This window comes from Podarcis cretensis (genome assembly GCF_951804945.1).
Source record: "Podarcis cretensis genome assembly, chromosome: 8".
Classification (NCBI taxonomy): domain Eukaryota; kingdom Metazoa; phylum Chordata; class Lepidosauria; order Squamata; family Lacertidae; genus Podarcis; species Podarcis cretensis.
In genome coordinates this window covers 39,896,010-39,920,392 of record NC_137177.1, presented here as the reverse complement: position 1 = coordinate 39,920,392, position 24,383 = coordinate 39,896,010, and the positions used below count along the sequence as shown (strand labels likewise).

At 45.9% G+C, this 24,383-nt stretch overlaps 2 protein-coding genes across 12 annotated transcripts in view; one reads left to right on the top strand and one right to left on the bottom strand.

Annotated features, from left to right (window-relative positions):
• Positions 1-4,213, top strand: part of KIFC3 (kinesin family member C3) — a gene marked incomplete at its 5' end in the record, with an annotated part of 35,726 nt that extends 31,513 nt beyond the window's left edge. For 6 of the 7 annotated variants that reach the window (XM_079988387.1, XM_079988389.1, XM_079988390.1 and 3 more), the window contains 4 exons: positions 53-282; positions 1,035-1,169; positions 1,847-1,946; positions 3,735-4,213. In XM_079988387.1, the coding sequence (XP_079844513.1) occupies positions 53-282; positions 1,035-1,169; positions 1,847-1,946; positions 3,735-3,760 (491 nt within the window). In that variant the 3' untranslated portion in view covers positions 3,761-4,213. Of the gene's footprint in view, positions 1-52; positions 283-1,034; positions 1,170-1,846; positions 1,947-2,931; positions 2,965-3,734 lie in introns of all 7 variants that reach the window. The other variant, XM_079988386.1, reaches the window with a different exon arrangement.
• Positions 4,214-5,546: 1,333 nt separating this feature from the next.
• On the bottom strand, positions 5,547-23,861 carry KATNB1 (katanin regulatory subunit B1). 5 transcript variants are annotated; one of them, XM_079988411.1, is made up of 21 exons: positions 23,737-23,861; positions 22,224-22,345; positions 21,703-21,982; positions 21,185-21,315; positions 19,309-19,426; positions 18,640-18,740; positions 18,188-18,229; positions 17,108-17,191; positions 16,839-16,954; positions 15,434-15,505; positions 15,018-15,168; positions 14,504-14,691; positions 13,511-13,641; positions 12,682-12,732; positions 12,261-12,337; positions 11,301-11,423; positions 10,383-10,532; positions 8,629-8,705; positions 8,055-8,129; positions 6,908-7,024; positions 5,547-6,300 (listed from the first exon to the last, which is right to left on the bottom strand). In XM_079988411.1, the coding sequence occupies exons 3-21, from the start codon at positions 21,740-21,742 to the stop codon at positions 6,168-6,170; spliced, it is 1,977 nt and encodes a 658-aa protein (XP_079844537.1). In that variant the 5' UTR covers positions 21,743-21,982; positions 22,224-22,345; positions 23,737-23,861; the 3' UTR covers positions 5,547-6,167. The 5 variants fall into 5 exon arrangements, with proteins under 5 accessions (XP_079844537.1, XP_079844540.1, XP_079844541.1 ...); XM_079988414.1 differs by having other exon boundaries at positions 11,301-11,420; XM_079988415.1 differs by lacking the exon at positions 11,301-11,423.
• Between the last annotated feature and the right edge of the window lie 522 nt (positions 23,862-24,383).

Genomic DNA, 24,383 nt, shown 5'->3' with positions numbered 1-24,383 from the left:
GTAAGTATGCTCAGGATTGTAGTTCAAGTGTGCCTGACTTCTTTCCTCCTAGGGAAGCTGAATTTGGTCGATCTGGCAGGATCTGAGCGTGTGGGGAGGTCTGGTGCAGAGGGGAGCAGGCTGCGTGAGGCCCAGTACATCAACAAATCGCTCTCAGCTTTGGGAGATGTGATCTATGCCCTGCGTTCCCGCCAGGGCCATGTGCCATTCCGCAACTCCAAGCTGACCTACCTGCTTCAAGACTCTCTCAGTGGTGACAGCAAGACCCTCATGATGGTCCAGGTGGGTGCTTCCATAAGAGCCATAATGGGGGGGGGGGGCTTTCAAGTGACACATAATGAATTGCATATTCAGTGTATTTGGTGCAGTGTGATGCGCCTATTTCTCCTTGAGAGCTATGCCATTCCTGGATGTTTCCTTTTGCTATATTTTTATTTATTTTCAATAATATCTGGATACGGAATAATAAAAACGTATTCAGCAGTCCAGATGCTTGTTATTTTAAAGTTAGTAACGGTTATTGCAAAAGATTGACAAATGCAATACATCAAGTAACAATAGAACAAATAACTATTTCCAGCCCCCACCACAAATAAAATTCTTTGTTAGCAATCTACACACAGTGTATCGTATCATATCATATTGTCCAGAATAACACTTTAGCAAAAAGGCCGCTCCTGTTTTGACTGCCATGTGCAGTTGTGCATGCAACAACTGGTGTAAGTTCCCTGCCTGCACTGTTTGGATATTTAAAAAATGTTTTGTGTGCTTGGCTGTGTAATCTCAGCCCTGGAGCATCCCCCACCCCCGCCTAAGAAAAAAAGAAAAACCCAGCATAACCCAAAGTTGCAAAGGGCAGCAAGACTCCTTCTGTTTCTCTCCCTGCTTTCCATCTCATGCACCTTTGGGGAAAGGGGACAAACAGCATAGATCTATAAGCGGGAGGCATCAGCAGGAGCTCACTACTTCTCCCTCGGTTCTTTCAGCTTTAAATATGGATAATCATGAATGTTCCCTTTTCCCTCCCTGGTCAGGTCTCTCCTGTGGAGAAAAATACAAGTGAGACACTCTGTTCCCTTAAGTTTGCTGAGAGGGTTCGCTCTGTTGAACTGGGCTGTGGCTCTCGGAGGACAGAATTGGGCTCCTGGACCAGTCAGGAGCACTTAGAGGTAACTGGCCCTCATTGGTTTCATCCTGCTTTCTTATGCAGGAGTGTATCTTTGTGCTTATTCTTGCTTCATACTTTGCCTACAGGGAAGCGCTTTTGGTATAATCTAGACACCAGGCAGGTGCTGGTTGGGTGATCTAGTGTAAATAATAACCTACAAGGCCTTTTTCACTTCAGATTTCATATTTCTTAGGTAAACAGAAATAGATATGAGGGGAAATCAGCCAAAACAAATGTATCATGATGTAGTATATGATACTTTTAGTTTGATAAGTTTGCTGTATTCTCTTATGACTTTGTATGTCATATTGAGGGCCGGCCCACCCATGAGACAAGGTGAGACAACCGCATCAGGCAGTAGGATCCACAGGGGCAAACCCCAATGCTGATCTTCCTTATCCCCTTGTTCCTGATGTAGATCTTCCCTGGCGCCATTTGGGGTCTACCTCAGGTGCCAAAATGTCTTGGGTGGGCCCTGGTTATATTGGCTTAACACCAAATCAGTTACTGTGTATGTTACTGCTATAGAAATTCCAATTTTGGTGTTTTACAGCTTCTATTTTGGAAATGTGATATTAGTTGTATGTACTGCTAAAATTATTCTCATATAAAAATAAAGCCACAAACCTCCACAAAGTTAACATAAAATGTTGCAAACTCCTGTGGCGGCTCTTCTAGGCAGACTCATCATCAGTCACAGCACAGCCCTGCATCCGAAGTCAGTCTTCTCCTCGGACTCGGCGAGCGAGTTCACTCCGGGCAAGACTCCAGACGTCAGGTAAGACTTGCATAGAAGCTGGCTCTTCCTTTTGCTCCTCAGGGCACTCTGACTCTCCCAGAGATTCTGAGACACAGTGATGCTCTCTGGGTTTTCATGTAGAGGTGAGCAGAATTCCACAACTGGTGCCTCTGGACACTCAGAGTGTGTGTGCATGTGCATTTGCCTAACTATTTCAAAACTATTTTGAAGATGAGGCCTGCAACAGGGCAAGCCCTCTCCTCACTGCTGCTGTGTAATCATCCAGGGGTAGGAGGAAGGAAGAAGCAGCATAATAGAGGTATCAGGAAGGGTGCAGTAAACAGGAGGCTGATGTCTCATTTACCATATGATGTCAAGACACACAAATAGGCCTTGAAACGTCCCTCAAGGAAGCAGATCAGACAACCCTCCTGTCCCAGCCACCCCTCCATTCTGTGTATACTGTAGGTAGGGGTGGCAGTAGAGAGTGGGATTGATTTGGACCAGGATGGATGCTGGGTGCTTAGAAAATCTTCTGGCTGCTCATGTTCATGAGTAGTGGCTTTCTGCTCTTACCGGGGCAAATCAGGTCACAATGGCAGGGGAGGGATGGGTGTATAGAACATCAAGTGTATTCCAGGAGAAGCACAGAGTGTAGGGAGCCCTCTAGACAACATTCATCTCCATGCACCTTTGCTTTGAGATCAGCTATCCTCATTTACAATTAGAACAGAGATAGTCCTTTTGCCTCCAGCCTCAAATCCATCATTTGCCAGGCACACTCCATGTTCATAAACTTTTCTAGGAAGTTCAAGGATTAGAATTGCTCTTGTTGGATCAAATCGAAGGTTCCAGCAGCCATGCTGGACAGCCAGATGCTGTGAGTAAACTCATCAAGACATGATGGTGTCACCCAGCACCAAGCAGCTAATTGTTCATTAATGCAGTACACGCCCGGCTGCTTTTCCTCTTAATTTATAAGTGTGGGGATGCAAAACAAACCTGTTGTCCCATTTGATTTCAGCCTGGAATTAAGAGAAGCTCTGTCTGCCTCCAGGTGAGTGTGGACAGGTGCTGGGTGCTGGAGACTAAGCTGCTTAGCAAGGTGAAGGGCTATGCTTTGGCCAGGGAGACAGGGAATGGGCACAACCTCTCCTGCTTTCTTGGGGGTCAGGGCTTGTAGTTGATGGCATCTTCACATCTGCAGAATCTGGGAAGTGGCACTGAACCTTGAGAACTTAAGTTTCCACCTTTATTCTACTTTTTAAAGCATGTTTTGATTGCTTGTAACCATAGAGGTGTATTACGAAACCTCTAGCATTCTAGGGATGGAGCCTCTGGGCATTGTATGATAACTCTTCTTTGATCTAATTGTATACTGTACTTAAAGTGCCAGCATAACTGCCTGCTCCTTCATAGATTCCTTTTCTGCTTCAGATCTCAAATCAGATCTCCAAATCTGTCGCCAGAGGTGGCTTTCTGACCTACCCCTGACCAGCTTCTCTTTTCTGTTGCTTTAAGAAAGTGCTTCATATTCTGAAACTCTTCCTGTGCAAGAATCAGTAATGCAGTAAACATAACTTGAAGGATCATTTGCCATTAGATTATAGAACACAATTTGTAAATTCTTTTAGTTTTGTATTTTTTAAACTTAATTAGCATGACATTCTACACAGAGGTTTTGGCTAGAGCCTGGCCAGCTGCCACTCATGGGTGACCTGTTATGCATGTAGCAAAGAGATGGTTCGCACTCACTGTGGATGCAGTATAGGAGTAGAAAGCAAAGTGCCCTAATATTTTCCCTTGGGTTTTTTGTTGTTTTTTTAGGGAAACTGAGGCCAATTCCTGTGTGAAGCAGCTGATTTGAGGAACATGCTTTTTTAAAAGGAGTTTCAGAAACCATGAATACTTTTTAAAGAGACTACTCATCTTCCTGTCCACCTCAGAGGCTTATAGACACTGATTTGGGAGACACAAAGAAAGGGAAGCCACAGCAAAAAGAAGGGTGGTGCCATCTGCCAGCCCTTGAATTGCGAAGGGTCTCTCCATCAGACACAGTCCCATCCTGAGAGAAGGTGACATGCCAGCCCCCTGTTGTACCTCATCCGTGCTGGCAATGGATGGATTTGGGCTTGGATGCAACTGGACTTCAGGAGATGGTTCATCTGCCTATTTGACATGAGGTGAATTTTACTATATTTTTAAAGGGAGAATGGAGGTCCTAGACCCATTCCCATCCTTTTGGCCCTCTGCATTGATTTTTTTAATTTAATAAACTCTTTGCACCGAGATGTGGCTTCCAAGCACCATGTGTTTCTGCTTTTTATAAAACGAACAACTCAGCGGTCTTCCTTGTAATAGAAAAGCAATAGTGGAAGCAAAATTCAGCTGGACTAGGGCAGAGCTTAACCTGCAACACTAGTACTCACTTCACACAATGAGTAGTTGGCTAGGCCAGAGCAGCTATGAGAATAGCTGGGACTAAAGGCATTTTCTCTGAATTTCATCTTTCCTCCCGCATACTCCAGGTTAATAGAAATCCTCTAATGAGCTCCACAGAAGGGATCATTGTCCCTGTAACATACAGAATTACTTATTTGCTCCTATTTGTTTTTATTATTGTATTTAAGGATATATCTGTTTATTTTCAGTCCATGTCACTTTTGTCTATGTTCCTTCTGTTTTCTCTCATTTTTTTATGTGTATTTTTTTAGAAGTCTCAAGTATGCATTTCTCTGCAGATTTAATTGTTATGAGGTGATCTATGGTCTGCCTTTTTTAAAAAAAGAAAAAAAACACACCTTAGGTCTCCATGATGTGTACCAAGTGAATTCACTCTGGAATATATACATCAAATTCCTTGAGTATCCCTAGTTTTCTCACTTTCAAATAATAAACTTACTCCAAATGTAAGCTCACACCACTCAACAATTCAATACAGTGCTAGGGCCGAGCACTTTATAGAATTAAATGAAATGCAGACATGCCATCAGGCCTATAAAATTAAATAGACAAAACACACAAAGGAAGTAGCATGTAGGGAGATCAGACTAAAATGGCAAGTTGTAAACTGGCATTTACTAAGGGTGTGCACGAGCCAAAAGATTCAATTTGGATATGTATCTGTTGCTTTGTTCATCAGCCCAATCTGTTCTGAGTCAATCTGTGGTCTATCTGATGCTACTTAATTCAGATTCAAATCATTTTTAACAAAGCTGTTTCCTCCCTTCTGCTTTCATAAACAGCTATAACATTTTCCTTTTGACACAAGTGGATAAAATTTGCCTCTGGGGTGGATTTAGTCTACAAATTGGACTTAACTTTGTCATTAGCGGACATCCAACACCAGAGGGCATTCACCCCCTCTGTACCTGACTCCACAAACCAGGAGAAAAACCTCTGGGTATGTCTCTGGGCTGCTGGGGTAAACAGAGCTGGAGCTACCTGCTTCCTCTCTGCTTTTTCCTAGGTCACTTTGGGGGCCAAGGGTCACTTTCATTTTAAAGAAGAAAAGGGCATAATATATAAAGTAAAGCATTGTAAGACTTTCCTTTTGTGGGAGTTAGAATATGAATCTGTAACCTAAACAAAATTATGAGCTATGGAAGGGGAAAGACACAGAACTACTGTTTTTCAAAATAAAGTTACAAACGTTTTAATGAAATTCATCATAACTTATCAGTTTATGAACAGCAGACTGCAGCGTATTAACAAGAGATGAAGGGGAAAGAGCAGGCCATTCCTCAGTATCGAGCCTTTCCACCATGGAACAAAACAAGAGGGGGCAGCAGTGTGGGGCTCAACTCCTCCAGCCCAAGAAACTAAGCTGCACAGGCAGGTGGTCCCGTCCCACCCACTCCTGCCTCAAGTCCCACCACAGTGAGGATGGAAAAGAAGCATGACCGGGCTAATCACTAGGGAGTTGGTCCCAAGCACTGTTGGTTGCCAGGGTCTAGAGATGCTGTCCATGGTTGGATTCTAACACAGCATTCCCATTTGCTGCCGCGCCCCCCCGCCCAAGGCAGCTATGTACACAGAAAGGCAGGGGGTCTGTGCCACAGCAGGACAGTCCGGTTTGCAATGTAGCCTGTAAGGCACTGAACATGGAGCACCCAACCCATCAGCCCCCTCCCTTACCTCCTGGAGAACTGTGGAGAGATGGACACCAAACAAAACTACCCGAAGTGGCTGGAGTGAGAGGCCATGGAGGGAAGACGAGCCTCAGGCGGTATGTGTGGATGGATGAAGGGCACCACCCCATCACTCAAGGACAGCCATCAGGAGGTGCAGCTCACGGAAGGCACTGCCATGGCGGCCACTGAGTCCAGATTTGTTCTTGATGATGTTGCTGATGTTTTTCAGCTGCTTGTAGCACAGGCGGCATTTGTGAAGCCTGTCAATGGGAAAGAGAGACTGGGATGAAGGAACAGAGGGGCTACCATGACTGATCAACATCCACCAATACTAAATAATATTATTTAGATGCCCTGCTCTTCTGCATTTCTCAACAAGAATACCGAACTGTTAAATTCAGAACATGCTCTTGAAGCAGCAGCTAAACAAAAGTAAAGAGCATGGTAGATAAACAAACAAAAAGGTTCTTGGAAAACAGAGAAGGCATGTGATCAGTTTGGCCCAATGGGAATATAAAACCCACACCACAACTAAAAAGGTCCAGCTTTCAGTGGATACCTGCTGATTGCTAGCCAGTGCAGGGACACACAGCAGCAAGGCATACAGGCTTTACTGGCAGAAGCCAAATGAGATTTTCCCCTTCTGCACGCCCCCCCGCCCCCCAGTAGATAAAGGCAGTTGTGTGGGAGGGAGCCCAGATATTTCCAGCCTAAAAGCAACAAACTGGAACTGTTCAAGATTCTGTGGGGCAAGTGTGACCGAGCTAGCTGTGGGATTCAGATGTGCAAGGAGGCTTAACTGGTACGGGGGAAGGTTCTGATAGGATTTGCAACATAGGAACGGAAGCAACAGGGATGCCACCCTACCTCTCTTCTCTGCTAATGTCCACCCCCACGGATGGCGGCGCAGCAAGGATGTCTGTGATCAGGGGCAGAAACCTCTGCAGGATCAACTTCAGAGAAGTGCAGCCTGTCTGGACGTAACTGACAAGAGAACAAGGAGAATCAGAATAGGACAAACGTTTTCACAACTAAACCTAAAATGCAAGTGGAGAAGCAGGTGAAGGAGGAAGGGCAGAGCCACAGCAAAATCAGTTGTCCTTCCAGTTTCTTTTCTTGTAAATCTGGATGCAGGAAGGCTTTTCTGCTGGGCACCCTGCATCTGCCCAGCAGGCTGCTGTTAAAAACAACTGATATTCACATGACCTCTTTCTCACCCAGTTCCTTCTTCAAAATGCAACCACACTGCTGCAGGGATTTCTGAAGCACTAAAAAAAAACAAAAACCACCAGGGCTGAATTTGTGTGTGTACACGCACCCCTGGAGGGGGTGACACAATTGTATATAAGCGTCAGCACAAAGTGATGTACACATAGATACTGCAACTACTCAGGTTTTGAAGTGGTTTTAATATTGGGGCAGAGGAATCATTCCCTGAAAACCACAGCTTGGTGGTTAGTAAAGCAAAAGAGGAAAAAACTCAACATCCAACTTTCTTAGGAAACTCCTGCTTGAACTGCAAACTTCTCTTGTTGGATGGTGGGGCAGCCTGCTTTAGGATGAGCCCTTCTCAGTGCTTATTTCTGCTGATGACATCCCCTCATGATTTAAAGCTTCAAACATGACACCAAATTTGGGCAGAGAGGGAACCCTGCCCAATATAGAAGTGCACTGGGACCATGGCGATAGCAAAGTGGGCAATGGTCCCCTTCTGTTCAGCACCTGCAAAGTGAAGTTGTGATAAGCCCAAAGCTGGCAGGCCTGCTTCCCTGCTGGCCCACATCCAGGCCTGCTCTCTGCTTGGGCAAGTCACAACCCCACTCCCTCCAAGAATAATAAAAATGCACAAAACATGAACACACACAGGTGTGCAGCAGCTACTGCCACTTCATCAGGACCATCATCAAATGCAAGTTGACAAAACTCTCAAAAGCTGCTGGCTACAGCTAGTCAATAAAGCACTTGATTGATCAGGCACTCTTACTCAAGGACATACATTTGTCAGAAGACTCACCTTTCATATTTGCTTTGCAGAAGTTTCTCTATCTGAGGCAAGATGACTGTGCACAGATCCAGCTTCCAAAGAGACCTGGAAAGAGAATACAGGCTCCAGAGAGATACCCCAACCCCAACCCCTGCCCTGCAACAGCAAACCCCTCTGACCTGCAGAACACTCCAGAGACCTTAGCCAGAGAGCAGCTGCTGGTCTCGGGCTAGATGGACCTCATTCAGGACAAAGAAGCTTCATTTGCTCACCCCAAGGCAGAAAGGAGCCAAAGGATGAGACAGCGGGTGACTCTCAGCCCAGTGAGTCCTCATGAGGGATCTGAGTTATGCCATGGCTCCAAGCTCAGCACAGGGCTAGCAGGTGTAAGCACCAGGTGGCACCACCAAGTCCCACAAGTTTTCATGGGGCAGGACATGGGGGCTGCCAAGAAATAAGGCCTGGGATCCTGTGGGTAACTGTTGGCCACAACCTCCACTCAAGAGGTGAAGAGGCACTTGTAGGTTACCCAAGAAGGGAACAGGATCCTGAGCCACATGACAGAAAGCATTCCCTTCAGGCAGGAAAGCAAACTGGAACTCACGCCTTCTGGTTGACGATGTTTAGGAGGTCCACCATAACGGAGAGGTCGTTGATGGCCACTGCGGAGTCCACAGATGTCTGAGAAAAAGCAAGAGAGGCAAATCAGGATGAGGGCAAGTCTCCTAGAGATAGACATCATGGGGGAGAAGAATCGGTGGAAGAGGATTGGAAGAAGTTCAAAGAATACCTTCAAAAACATTGTAAAATGTTTGAATGTTAAAATGATGTTGGATATAAAAATAATATGGCATTAGGGGCTTGGTAAAAAGAAATACGCAAAAATGATGTGGAAAAGAAGGGGTAAGACCAGAGTACTATTATGTTGTGATTAAACAAATGATACAAAGGATTAAATTAAATTATAAAGAACATGCGATAAAAAAATTTTTTTTCTTAAAAGAGAAGGAAAATAAATGCATAATAGGTTGAAATGTACAATATTGAATAAGATTGGAAAGAGGGTAGAAAACTGCTAAAATTGATTTGTGTAAAGGGGAATACAGAAAAGGGAGATGTGAGGAAGTCAGGAAAGAGGGTTATAAAGATAGTAAGCAAGCAATAATTTTTTCTTTTTCGTTTTTGTTGTTTTTGTTGTGTTGTTTTTGATTGTTATTTTTGGTGTACTGGTTTTGATTTTGATTCGTTGTGAAAAACCTTAATAAATATTTATATATATATAAAAAAGAGATAGACATCATGAAGGCAAGCCAAGTGGTGGTAAAGAAGAACATCTTCCAAGGCTTTCAGCTACATCTGTACACAGCCTTTGGCAGAGGGGATCAGCCATGCAGGTTTCAGCCCTTCCACCGGACAAAAGAGTCTTTTTATACACAGCAGGCTATATTTTGTCAAGCAAATAGGAACAGGGTCACCTGCCATGATGATGCTCTCTTAGGAAGAATTCAACCCAGGGAAGATCCTGCCTCAGGGGCTGTAAGAGCCATTTCTCATCCCAAAGCTCATCTCCAGGCTAAGACAAGCACTGGCTGAGAAGCTGCCAGAACACACCAAGGCCCCCCAGGGGGCAGCCAGCAGACCTCTTGAGAGGGAGCATCCCCTAAAGGCCACTGAGGCACTTGACAGACCACCCAAAATTAGCACAATTATTTATGGGACTTCAAGGCTCATGCAAGTGACAGGGATAATGTGGCCATGGAAATGCCCCTTCTGAGTGGAGAGTAAGCAGGCAGCCTCCTCTAGTAGGAATGGCATCCACAAGAGAGAATGTGAATGCCTATTCTGAGTCTGTGCCACATCTTGAGTTACAGGGTCTCCTTGCAGGTCACAGTCCTGCCACCCACCCCACAGCTGAGAATGGTTCTGGGCTACCTCCTTGTCAGGTAGAGCAAGACTGTGTGGAAGCCCTCTCCTTCCAGCATGGGAAGGTGAGATGCTGCTGATTACACCATAATAACCAACTTGTGGAATGTATTCCTACTGCAGATTCCTCACCCCCACCCCGAATTTCAAATATTTTGGCCAGAAGAAAGGGATGTGTTGGCTGCCTAAGGTCAGCAGGAAGAACAGGAGCCTTCTTAAAAGGCACAGGGCCTGCTCCCAAAGCAGCCCTTCTTCCCAGCTGGAGCAAAAGATGCTCATTCATCATCTGCATCTCCCTTGGTCAACTGATAACAATGAAACTTCAAGCTTTTTGTATCCAAGCTGACAGTGGTGGGAGGTTTGAGATCTGGACCTACTAAGCCCAAAGCCCCTGGAACTGTGCTGCTTAACAAAGGCAACGAAAAGGCCACTTGCCTTGATGTCTCCAGTGCTCCACACGGCCCTCACGGTGTCCAAGTTCTTGTGGCGGCTGGTAAGCACCACGCACATGGTCTCGTGTCCCTTCCGGATTTGGGACATGGCCTCTTCATCCACAATCTCTGCCAGGTTTTGGTTGTTCACAGCCTGCAAGGACAGAAAGGAAAGGGAACTTGGCATTGATGGTCTAATTTGTAATGTATTACACACACAAACACATAAATTATACCTTTTTGTATAGTTTATTACAGTTTTACTTAACACAACTAGAGGCAGAAACATTACTGTTAAAAGAATAGAACATATTAGGTCTATCACTACAATTGGAAAGATGGGGATGCTGGGCTGCGAATTCTTTTCTACCGTCTCCTTGATAAGACTACCTTTGATTTGTTCAGAATGGCTGGCTGGCTCTACTTTTTGTCTTGATTCAATCATACTATTTACTACCCAACCAAATCACTAGCCATACAATTAAATTATTTGTACCCTAGCTGAGAAATATCTAAAGTGTTTAGCCAGGGAGGGGATCTACTACCATCCATGCTCTTGCTAAAGGCTAGTTTCTGATGTCCTTTCATCTAAACATTATCCCTTCTTTTGTGGACCAGTTTACCTGCGGGATTGCCTTACCCCATCTGTGACCTTTTGACCACTTTGATCTGTGGAATTGGCACTGTTACAAGGGTCACAATACAAAATTGCTACTTTAATGCAGCAGCACCCACACTTTGGAACTCCCTGCCTATTGACATAAAGCAGGCACCTTCACTGTCCCCTTTTTGACACCTGCTAAAAACTTCTGAAGCAGCCAAAGAGCAGGGTGCGCAGGACAGACAAATCACTACTTTCCTCCCTGCCCAGGTGACAGCCACTTGTCGTTCCCAATCCCTCTTCTACAGGGAAGAAACTTACCGGCAAAAAGTCAGAGGCCTTCAGCCCGATAGGCTCATTCCTGGCTGCAGGGATCACAGATGGCTCAACCTTGGTCTTGGGGGTCGAGGATGCTATTGGCGACCTCTGAATAGGGTCAGGCTGCTGTGGGAAGTGGAGATGGAGTCAGGGCAGACAAACCTGGGCTGTAAGCTTTGATACCATATTTGCAACCACCTGGCTATACTGAGCACCACATACTGAGTACCACTGATCCTCCATGGTATGTCAACAAAGGACTTGATGCATTCCTCCTTTGTTTTCTAAGCAGACCCACTAGAGGCTATTGGCAACTTCTGAGTGGTCAGCTCCAAGGCACCTGGAGCACTTCAAATGAAGTTAAGGATCAGGTGCAAGATAGGATCTGCTCAGGAAATCCCTGGGTCTCATCTTACCCCCCACCCCACCTCCACCACATTTGGCTGTAAGAAAGAAGCTTGCAGGGAATTCCAACCACCAGAATCAAGATCTGCTGGGGAAGGCCTTTCAAAATCACTTAGAGGTTTTGGCAATTAAGTGGTGTGTAATTTTTTTAATAAAAAAAAATGATAGTAATTAAAAAATCCTCCACTGAGCCCAGCCTTTCCCAATCTGGAGCCCTCCAGATGTTTTGGACTACAACTCCTTTACAAATAATGGGAGTCGTAGTCCAACACACCTGGAGGTTGGCAATGGCTGGTCTGGACTTCCTTGCTTAGAACACAGTGACAGGCCACTGCCTCTTTTTCATGCTGCTAGAGCAGGGTTTCCCAAACCTGGGCCTCCAGCTACATTTCCCATCATCCCCGACCACTGGTCCTGCAGGCTAAGGACGATGGGAGTTGTAATCCCAAAAGAGCTGGAGACCCAAGGCTGGGAAATCCTGGGATAGAGGCACCATCATTTCTGGAGCCGGGGGGGGGGGGGAAGCAGGAATAGGAGAGGGCACACCAATGGACTTACATTCTCTTGGCTTGGCAACGGAGTCGGAATATCTGCCACTTGACTGAGCCTTGAGGCTTCTTTGGCAACCATGGGCTCTGGAGGGAAGAAAAACTATGTTTTCTTACTATCAAGACCGCACAAATAGCGGCAGCAGGCGAGAGCTCTGCCCTAGAAGTCAAAGACCCTGGGCTCTATGGCCCTGGGCTCAAAGGTTCCTGCCACTCCCACCCAAGACAGTCCATGGCTCTTTTGCCCCAAGGGCCGACACGCTGCCCTTTGGAGGCAAAGCTGAAGAATCCGAACTCGAGAAAAAGATAGTTCATAACTTCCCCCAGCAACATAGACACTGTAAATGTCCATGTGAAGCCAGCAATACAGTAGATGTATGGAGATCTTCGCTGGTTCTTTCTCAATACTTGAAAAAGAAATTCCAACTCACCATCCTCTGGAGGTGCAGGAAAAGGTTCACTCTTGTTGGGTGGAGTTCGAGCTGAAAAAGACAAAAAATAAAGCGCCTAACCTTGCACTCCATTTAAGTTACACAAGAAATTAGAGGATCCTGTGGTGTCACCTTCATGAGTCTACAGATTGTTTCCACTATGGCAGTAACACTTCTGCATTACAGGTAAAGGGATTAATAAATATTTCTCCCTCTGAGGAAGAAGTGGGTACAGTTATGCCTCTTCACTCCTTCCCACATTTCTTTTCAAGAGACAGGAACAACCATTCCATGTGCTAAAAATGCATCCTGGGAATATTGGGTAGAATTCAGACTAAGCTAGTTGTACTTAGGTTCCACTGAAATCAATGGGACAAGTTAATAATGACTTCAATGTGACTTATGTTCAGCTAGTTAAGTATGGCTCCAAATCACAGTGTTTTGGTGTGGGGCTTTTTTGCTGGTGGGGTTGGGGGCAGTGTTAGTTATATATTCAGATGTAAATTCTCACTGTGGACTGCCCTCAGATGTATTTGTACAAAGGATGGTGTGCAAATACTTTAACAAACACATGTTGCAAACTTAGATGCTAGTACTCTACCTCTAAATGACTGACCATGCCAGAACACAATATTCAGTAGCAAGTTGTGAACCTAAGATTGCCTCTTGAAAGTCTTTGGAGGCAACGATAAATTAAAACAACTGTGGGAGAGTCACATGCTTGTTCACAACTGCCACACAAAGATCAAATATTACAAAATGGGGAAAACAGCGCAAGACACCTTGGTTTGCTTTGTGGCATCACACAGATTACTTCAGCAGCACTCACTTATGGGATTCTTTGGCTGGAAGATCTCATTGTAGTCTTCTGTGTTCTGGATCTCCGCTGTGGATTCCTTATCTTCCCTGTCGTCCTCACTGCTTGGACTGCGCCTCTCGCTCTCTGAGTTGTGTTTCATTCTGTCATTAAACCACAGATATAAGAATACCAGAACAACCCTGAAGCCAATGGGGGCTAATAATAATAATAATAATAATACCCCGCCCATCTGGCTGGGTTTCCCCAGCCATTCTGGGAGGCTTCTAGTACATATAAAAATGTCAAACATTAAAAACTAGCCAATAAAAGCTGCTTTCATTCAGGTGTCTTCTAAAAGAAGAAGAGTTTGGATTTGATATCCCGCTTTATCACTACCCGAAGGAGTCTCAAAGTGGCTAACATTCTCCTTTCTCTTCCTCACCTACACAAAGTTATGTAGTTCTTTATCTCCTTGACATCTGATGGGAGGGCATTCCACAGGGTGGATGCAACCACCAAGAAGGCCCTCTGCCTGGTTCCCTGTAACCTCACTTCTCACAGTAAGGGAACTGCCAGAAGACCCTCAGAGGAGAACCTCAGTGTCCAGGCTGAACGATGGAGGTGGAGATGCTCCTTCAGCTATATCTGAAGCCCAGCGTCCTATTTTCCCCTGAATGGCCAACTGGATGTCCACAAGCAGGACCCGAGAGCAAGAGCAGCCCTCTCCCCTCTTAGGATTCCCAGCAACAGGTATTCAGAGGCATTCTGCCACCAACAACATTGCCACCATGGCTAGTAGCCATTGATGGCTTTATTTTTCACGAATTTGGCTAATCCTCTTTTAAAGCCATGCACACAAAAATAGGCAAACAAGTTTTTCTTAGAAAACCCCCCCAGAACCAATGGAGGGGATCACACAGAAACCACTGAGAACATCCCTTTGCTTTCAGTTTCCATCTCTAAATCCTTTGGCATACACAGGCTGCCACCTCCCGCCCTCTAGGAGGAGTCTTCCTTCCTTGCCTTTGGGGTTTGCTGCATGTCGTCGTTGGCCTGTCATAGATGCGTCGAAGGGAAGAGCCCGCAGGCAAGGGCTGAGTGAGAGGCTTGTCATCCCGAATCAGCCCACGGGTGCCAGGCCCACATTTTGTGACTCGGCTGAGGTCCACCACAAAGGAAGAGACTGTGCTTTGTGTGAAAGAAACACCAATCTGTGAAGAACAGAAACGAAGTCATGTTGTGTGCAAGTCAACTTTACATCAGGTTTGCAGCCAAAGTGCTCTGGGAAGTCAACAAGAATCCACCTTGGCAACCATGTGAGGGGAACGGGAAGCAAACTCAAAATGAAAACTACCAGGAGACATGAGGAGGAGATGACTCAGGGTCCATTTGCAAGAGTCAGGGGCCAAGTGTGCATTAGGAATGGCCCTGCCATGCTACTGCCAGTGTCAGAAGCACAACTTGTGGCATGTCCACTTGTTGCACCCACTAGCAGAGAAGGAAACCCAAGTCCCTTCCTGCCCTTTCAGTCACTCACCAGTTGATTGTTACAGATAGACAAATCAGCCACCTTGCCCCAATTCACCAAGACCACATCAAAACAGCGCTCAGGCTCCCAGCCATACACTCTCAGGGTATCATGGCAGCCAGCATACAAGCAGCAGCCATCGGGGTTAAACAGCACACACCTGAAGGGGAGAGGGGGAAAGTGAATGTGCAGGTCATCCAGACACTGGTGCAAAACAAGGTGTGCCACTGATATTCTATGTCAGGAGATGGTCACAATCTCTGCTAGCCTTTAACTGCATGCTTTCCTCGCTTCAGCCGCTTGGCCAAACCAGAGCTTGGAACTGAAAGAGCATTAAGAGTCTGGGATCCCCATAGCAAAGTCACACAAAGCAAGAACATGCCCTCATGCCTCTTGACACAAATCACTGCCCCAGTCTGATGTACCTGACAGGAGTGGCCTCCTCTTCAATGCAGCTCACCACCTGGAACTTCTCCAAGTCCCAGAACCTGACTGTTCTGCAAGACAGAAAAAAAAACAAACACCTATGTGATCTCCTAGGCCCAAGGCAAGGAGGAGTTAATCCAACACTTCATTATTCATTGGTCTTTGTTTCTAGCAACAGTCTGTGGTCCTAATAAAAATAAGGATGGAGCACAAAAAACAAACAGGTGCAGATGAGTGGGATTCTAGGCAAGGAACAGAGCACTCAGTTACTCACAAGCTTGCTCTAGCCATGACCAGCCAATAGATCTGTGATAATGATGGCAACCTCATCAGAAACTCCTGTCGTTCTTAAAATCACATGGCGGGACCTAAGAGCAAAGTGTCCAGAGGCTAGGGCACTTTGGGATTTAAAAGGAAAACACAGCACTCTGAAGTGCCCAGAAACCAACTGGTAACCAGGGCAGCTCTGTAACAACCACTCTCTAAGGTCAGTCCCAGCTGCTGTGTTCTAAACCAAATAGAACCAAGTTTGTGAGCTATGTAAAACACTTTCCTGTAATGATAGAGACCAAATCTTTTATCTTACACAAGATGGTGCAGCAAATATATCTGGTGCAGCTGGGAAAAGGCACAGCTGTGGCAGTAATGCTGGCTCAAATTATCACCCCTGAGCAGCAAACCTGTTCCTTCAGAAGGGGCGGCAAGGCCATTCAGACAGATTTTACACCTACTCTCAACTCAACAGGCCCACTGTTCATCTACACCTTGGGTAGGCAAACTAAGGCCCGGGGGCAGGATCCTGTCCAATCGCCTTCTATATCTGGCCCGCGGATGGTCCGGGAATCAGCGTGTTTTTACATGAGTAAAATTATTTAAAATTATTTAAAATGCATCTCTGGGTTATTTGTGGGGCATAGGAATGCGTTCATTCCCCCCCCCCCTATAGTCCGGCCCCCCACAAGGCCTGAAGGACAGTGGACCGGCCCCCTGCTGGAAAAGTTTGCTGACCCTTGATCTACACCTCCTCTGAACCTGCTTCAGTTCATCCAGCCCATTTATCCAGCATCATTTCAGAGACTCTATACTCTCACCAAGGTTCAAGGAAGAAGAGAAAGAAGATTTGAGAGCCATCAGCATATACCAAACTCCAAAATCTAGCATGATGACATCTACCAAAAGATTCAGGTAGGTATGACCTTGTTCTAGGTTCCAGAAGAGGATAATGAAGAGGCCAGAAGGGCCTCCCTAAACAGGAAATTCAAAAGGTAAGCTGTTTCAATCATCACCAACAATTATTCCAATTCCACAAATGAAAATGTAAGTATCTGCAGCAAATAATTGCAAGTTGCAGATGAGCCACATTACATGCTATTGTCCCCCACTTATTTCCCAACAAGAATTTACCTGTCAGAGCTACCAGAGGCCAACAGGTATTCATTGGGATGGAATTCTACAACGTTGACTGGCCCCGTGTGTCCTGTGAATTCGAACATGATCTTCCCAGCAGCCAGGTCCCACAACTAGATAGAGAAAGAACCTTAAAGCCTTGAGGTTGCCCAACCCCATACCTGATTGTTTGGCACAAAAGAGCACCTCTTGGTGTGGCAAGCAGTCAAAACTGCCACAAGAAGGAAGGTGAGTGCCAAAGGGGTCTAGCAAAATCAGGCCAGTACCTTCACTGTGTGATCGTCTGCAGACGACGCCAGCCATTTGCCATCAGGGCTGAATCGGAGACAGCGGACTGCTTGAGTATGGCCCTGTAAAGGCAAAACAGACCCAGTTCATTCCTAGCAGAGCTCGGCACTCCCAGGATGAAACAATGGGTCACACACAGGAAACATGAAGGCTGAGCATGTCTCACAACAACTGTCTTGTTGTGAAGTTACTATATTGCAAGAGAAAAAATACAATCCCTTAGACTGCCTTTGCCAACATGGCACCCTCCAGATGTGTTGGACTGCAACTCCCATCAGCCCCAGCCAGCATGCAAAACATCTGGAAGGCACCAGGTTGGTGAAAGCTACATTTAGACATAGCCAAGATACAGCTTCAAACATTGTAAATATCACTTTCTAGTAAGGAAGGAAAATGAGATTGGATAGGGAAGAGCTTAATGATTTGCCAAGTACTTGGGCTCCTTTAGGAGGGAGGGGAGCCTTTCTCAATTGCTGTGAGGGGCAGCTGGCATGTTAGAGACCAGCTGAGGGCTCCATCAACAGTGGAAAGAAACCATGAATTTTGGAAGATAGCACAAAAAAGGGGTTGCCCTGGAAACGAGTCAGAGGGAGCTAAGAAAACAGGAGGAGAAGAGGTTGTACTTTGGGAAGAGGTGCAGGGGGTGCTATAGTTCAGTGAGCGAGTGCATGCTTTTTAACTGGAGCACCCTATTTTAAAAAATAATGCAAGGTGGCTGTGAAGGTCAGTACCAAAGTACAAAAGGGATGAGAAGATATTAACTTGCAAGATTAATGGCATCAAGCCTCTCTGGGCACCTTCAAGAAGCAGTACCCAATGGACCCCTCTCCCCACTGGCCCTTCCTTTGGTTGGGTGGGGCCTGAGGGCTGGCAATGTAGACCCTGTTTATGTAATAGACGCTGGGAATTTTGTAAACTGCCCAGAACCTGTGGGTGGGATTGCCTCAATGAGCTCTCCAAACTGAAACACTGTAGCAACTGGACATGGAAGAACTCCTAGAGGCAGAAGGAGATTTGAGGGGTGCCCTGCAGACAAAATAATATGCTTTCCTTCTTACCTTGTACCTGAAGACACAGCCCTTCCTTCTCACGTCCCAAAGCTGCATGAAGGAAATGGACAAAAGCTTTACAATGGCAACTTGGAAGTGTCTTGAAGATCTTCCAAAGCACCGGTCTCCAATTAAAAAAGTCCTGGGGTTGAGGGACATTTTCTAAGAGTATGCAACTATTTGAATTTCAAAAACAGGATGTCAGCTGAAGTGCAGAACACACACAAATGAGGTCTTGGGTGCACAATCAGTTCATAGTTAAAGGGTTGGGAAGAGCTCTGCCCACGCCACTGGAAAGCGGCTTCTGGTCCATGAGAATATTGCTGGGCTGCATGAACAACTCCTCAGACTTAATACAAAACAGCTCCTTACATCCACTGATATGCAGCGCTTTGGGGATCCTGCTGTTCTGAAATACACATGCAGGATGTCAGGGAGTGAGGGAGACTCAAAAGTCTTACCTTAATGTTGGTGTCCATGGATCCTGAAGCTACAAAGCCTCCAAAAGGATGAAAGTCTAGGCTGCAGATATTCGCTTTGTGGCCCATTAATGTACGGAGAACTGGACGGGAAAGGGAGGGCAAGGAATTGAGATGCAAGCATGGTCTAAGAAGATGCAGGATTGATACAGTTTTTCAGTTCAAATCAGATTTGCTATTTCAATGGTTCAGTACAATTCTTTTTTAAAAAAATAATCTGGTTTAGAATGAAATAAGAAAATCATACAAATGTTTTACCATTTCCTGTACAGTCTCTTAAAATAGAAATCAGAAGCATCTACCAAGCACATCAAATTAAAACCTGCTTTTCTATGAAAGTAATGGAAGAAAGATTGTTGACTGCTGAGGTTAAGCACTGTAAACATAACACAAATGGATAAATATTATTGGGGAAAATTATAAAGATCTGAGTGCAAACAAAACAGCTCTTCTTATTCACAGGGCTGGCATCTGAACAGTACCAACACCTCTCCCACCTAGGTGGAGGAAGAGGTGCCCCTGCAGTTTTCAAAGTTGAGCATATCGTCCTTCCTTGTATGCTTGCGCTCTCTCTCTCTTTCTCTGCTCTTTGCAAAGTAAGGGGCTGCTGGACAACCTGAAAAGTGATAGAAGAGTTGGCTCTGAACCTACTTTTGGCAGCTTCCAGATCCCAGATCCGAATGGAGCCTGACTGGGACCCCGCAACAATCAGCTCTTCATTCGTATTAATCTTCACACTCTCCACGGGTGTGGTGTGACCCGTTAGACTCTGGGCAAAATGAAAAAGCAGCAGTGAATCATCTGAAGGTGGCCCACTCCACAGGAAGGCATGCAACAACAAGGACAGCTAGGATGTTTACACTCATCACACCACAAGTAGCGAAATGATTAGGTGAAAGCCACGTTCAAAGCCATGGACAGACACTGAAGTTCAGTATTCCAGCAAGAGCAGAAATTTGATTCCTTCCTATGTTCACCAGAGGCCCTCCTTCAAGTGTCTCTTTCTCACACACATGTCACCTGGTGCCAAACTGGACCTCCTTTATACACCCAGTGAAGACTTCTTCATGTTACAACAACTGGTCATTAATTGACTAATAAAATCCAGCAGAATATACACTCAGAAGCACTTCCCCCACAGAGCTTTGCTGCAATAGTGGGAAATCCCATGCCCCATTGCAGGAGGGTTGAAGCAAAGGCCAAGAGCCATACAGAGCTTGGCCACCACATTAAGTGCTTCTTAATGGTGCACTAAGTATATCACCCAGAAATGCAGGTTTATGGCTGAACGTCTACCTGCACAAAAGTAAATCCCACTGAGTTCAGCAACTTACTCCTAGATATGTGTATAATGAATTGCAGCTCCATCAGCTAGCATGAAATGAAGCTGCATCACAAACTTCCCACAAACTATGCAGTAGTACAAAGAACATCATGCTCTGTACTGCAACAGTCGAAATGCCCGCTCTAGATTCAATTCTGCAGCACTAATAAGTTACCGTACAAAAAAAAGAGAGGCAGGGGTGGAAGAGGAGAGAAATGCCCTTTTGAAAAAGTGCAGGAGTTGGATCGGAAGAAAAATCATTCAAAAGAAAAACTATTTCAAACTGGCCATTGCTGTGGAAAGGGATACCATTGCAGATTTTTGGCCCTTCCAAGTCAAAGGATTACACACATACTGGGATCTACAGCCACAGCTCCCAAGGCAGCCACTCATACAAGTCTCAATAGCTCAACTTAGCTCCTCATAGGTCAAAAGACAGCGGGCAAGGTGGTGGTGGAGAAAATATCTCCAGATCTGCATGAGAAACAAAGGAACGACACTTGACTGAAACCCTGCTAATGTCAGATCCAACTACTTCCTGTTTTTGAAGAGACCAGAATGTCATCTTTAGGCCTGGGCGATGTATTGATACATCGCCCAGGACCATTTCGAGGGCCAGAGTGCAATAGTGCCTTTATCTGGTGGTACAGTGGCACCTCTAGTTACAAACTTAATTCGTTCCGGAAGTCCATTCTTAACCTGAAACTGTTCTTAACTAGAGGTGTGCTTTCGCTAATGGGGCCTCTCGCTGCTGCTGCGTGCCGGCACACAATTTCCATTCTCATCCTGGGGCAAAGTTCTCAACTCGAGGTAACTCTTCCAGGTTAGCGGAATTTGTAACGTGAAGCATTTGTAACCTGAGGTGTTTGTAACTCGAGGTATCACTGTATATCCTGAGCAGCAGTGCCTGCAATATACTGCTAGGTGAAGGTGCCATCATGCTCTGTCCCTCAAACTGAGGGAGGAACAATCCATGAGGTGCCAGTCAATGCAACTTGTTCTTCCCTCAGCACTTTGGCCTTAACTACACTATACTTTGGCTCACTTAGGTGTATTTAGCCAAATTACCGAAAGCACAGATTAAAATAAACCTCCCATCTCATGTTTGATCCTGTATAGAAAGGAGGGTGGCTAAAGCTAATACCAGAGGTTGCTCCCTGACTCACATTGCCCACAAGCAAAGAGAAATTAGCCAATCCTTACCATAATGCAGTTCGGCTTGTTAATTGACCAGATATTAACTCGACAATCATCTCCACCAGTTGCAAGGAGCCGACCTGAGCTTTTGCCCAACACAAGTGAAGAAACATTGCTGCTGTGAGCAGTGATTTCCTCTATACAAAAAAAGCAAATGCAGACATGAGCACATTTTATCACATCTCTCTCCTATTACAGCCCCACACAAAAATCAATACATTTAAGCTGGCATTTACTGATGAGGTATACGTGAACAGGTACACATATCTGATATGTATTGTAGCTTTTTAAGCTAATTATTCTATGTCCACTTGCCTGAATGTAAGCCCTTCTGGCCATAGTAAGATTTTTTAAATATAATTCCACACAAGACACTAAGTCCTCAGCTAAGCAGCTGGAGCAGGTACCTGATGCTAGTGATCAGAAGAACACTGAAACCCAAGCTGTCGAGCAGGAGTGGAAGACAAAATTGCAGGCACTGAACACATCCCGTTTATAAACGCAGAAGAGTGGACTTCACTTACGCAGCTTCCAAGCTGTCTTGGTGGCAACTGCAGCTGCCATTGCAGTGATTTTCACACAGCTACAGAAAGCAGTCTTCTTTTTTCTCCCAAAGCTCTGTTTTCATCAGCATGTGTGGGGCTCAACCCCCCAGATACAAGGTTCAAGTTTCTGAACTGTCCTGCAGCAGTCAAGGCGATGGCGCTTTTATTTTAAAAATACAAATATGTCTCCTAGGCTTATTCAGTGGCCTATTTCTTCCAGAATGCAAGCAAAATCTCAGGAAGCAGTCATTAAAGTTACCTAGGAGGAAAGTGTTCGTTTTAACCAGTTCAGAAAACACAGCAGAAAAACTACATTAAAATAGAGCTTAGCAGGTTTCTTCATTTATCTTTTTTTTATAACAATAACTTAGAACAGGTACAGTTGTACCTCGGAAGTTGAACGGAATCCGTTTGACTTCCAAAACGTCTGGAAACCAAGAAGCTCCTGCAGCCAATCAGAACCCATGGAACCCACGTTGGATGCAAACCGAAATACTCACGTCCGGGTTTGCAGCATTTGGGAGCCAAAACATTCGACTGGTAAGAAGTTCAACTTCCAAGGTATGACTGTATTTCCAGAATTGGGCTGCATACAGTATTAGTCCTCCTCAAAGTATACCCACTGAAATTGATGAACATGACTAAGTTAGGTACGTTAATTGTACTGGATATATTCCAAGTAGTACTTGGCTGGATACAACCCAATTATGTTTTTTAACATGGAATGTAAGTGATCAGGAACTCCTACGGTACTTTTCTGTGTATCTCCCAATAACAATAACAGGTACTTCTGTCATTACATCAATGATCAATAAATTAGAGCAGACTTTGACAACTTGGTGTTATTCAGTTGCTTTGGGATACAACTAGCACAACTATTGGGAGTAGTGCAGAGACAGACAGTGGGGCACAGAATTGATCCTGAAAGCAGGATCCCTAAAACTGACAGGTGGCCTTCAAAAATAGACTTTGTTCACAGCCTGCCTCCAGGAGGGAGGTAACTCTTGTCTGCATGCTCCACTCCTCAATTTACTGTCAAATTTCCACTTGCACATGTAATTTCCAGATTGAGGATTACTACCCCATTGTACAGAACTGCTGAACTGCCTCTGTTACAGGTGGCAAATAATACTTATTCCACATTGGTAAGAAATCAATATTTTAGTGTGGTAGGGCCCACACTTTCACAGTACTGTTTTTGGCACCTGCCAATAACATGTCTGCTTAAGCAAGCCTACTCATGTATGCAAGATGCTGACACATATTTTAATCATTATTTTTTGTTTTTGCTTATTGCCAACCTTATTTACTTTTCAATGTTTTAAAATATTGCCTCTGTTTACTAATAACTGCAATGCTTTATTATTTTTGTAGAACACTTCGAGCTTTTGCTTTTATAATCAAGCAGCATTTAATGAAACAAATAAATACATGTGTGCTGCATCCCTGCAGGTGTTAGGCAGGATGGAGTTTTTATGGGTGACGTAGGCAAGGTGATCTCAGCAGCTTCTCAGAAGAGCCCTGTTAACTGGATCAGGCTAAAGGCCTATTTAAGACCCAGAAAGATCTCCCCCCCCCCAAGAACCCCACAAAGCAGGGCACGAGGGCAGCGTCCCTCTCCCAGTCAGCACCTCCCAGCAAGTGACTCGAATCTGAGGCAGCCACCCGAGCTTGTGAACTTTCCCACCCCCACCCCGCAAAGTGCTGTGGGCAGCAGATCCCATTCAGCCCCGAGGAAATCCTTTCTCTTAGGCCAGCCAACTCTTCCCGGGGAGAGAAAGATCCCACCCATCCACCTCATGCGGTGCCCGGAGGAGAAGCAGCCCTCTCTCCTCCGTCGAGGCCTGGCCGGGACCTCCGAGGCACACACCGCCGGACAGGCGAGCACCTGCTCGGAGGAGGGAATGTAAACAGGCCGGCCCGGCCCCGGGTGGCAGCCCGAAGGCCTTCCCGGGCCAGCGGCCCCTCCAGGGAGGTTTCGGGTGGGGGCTGCTGCGGCTACCCACGGCCTACCCCGACGTGAGGCCCGTCTCGGCCGGCCTTGCTTGTCTCCTACCCGCGCGCTCCTCCGTCTGAACGGCTCTCAGCGCTCTCCGCCTCCCCCACCCGCTCCCATCCCCCACCCTGATTGGCTGCCGCTTGACAACCGGAGCCCTGGCAACTCACCGCGACCTGGCCCCGCCCACCTTTCGTGCCCCTGACCAATCATATCCGCCCCTCGAGACTTCCGGCTCGCCAATCAGCCCAAAGCCCGCCTTCCCAACACAACCGAGGCCCCGCCGTCGTAATTTGTTTTCAGAGCCCGCCTCCACCGGCCCGACGGGCCAATTGCTACGAAGGCTTCGGGGGGGGGGAGGGGGGGAGGGAGTTCCTCTGATACGTAGACTATAGACTGAAGGAAGGATGTAGAGTCGCGCGAACTGCAGCTCCCGGGTTAACTTGAGAATTTTGGTTGCAAGCTTTGCTAGTCGGAGAAGCCGCGTCTCTGCTGCGAGTGAGCGTAGATTTGGAAAGAGAGTGGCGAGCGGGCCCCTTAATTAGCACGGTCTATGCTGCAGCCTGACGTGATGGAAATCCACAAAATTATGCATAGCGCGGAGAAAGTAAAGTTTTCCTCCCTCTTCCGTCACGCTAGAAATTGATTGGCACACTCTTCCCTC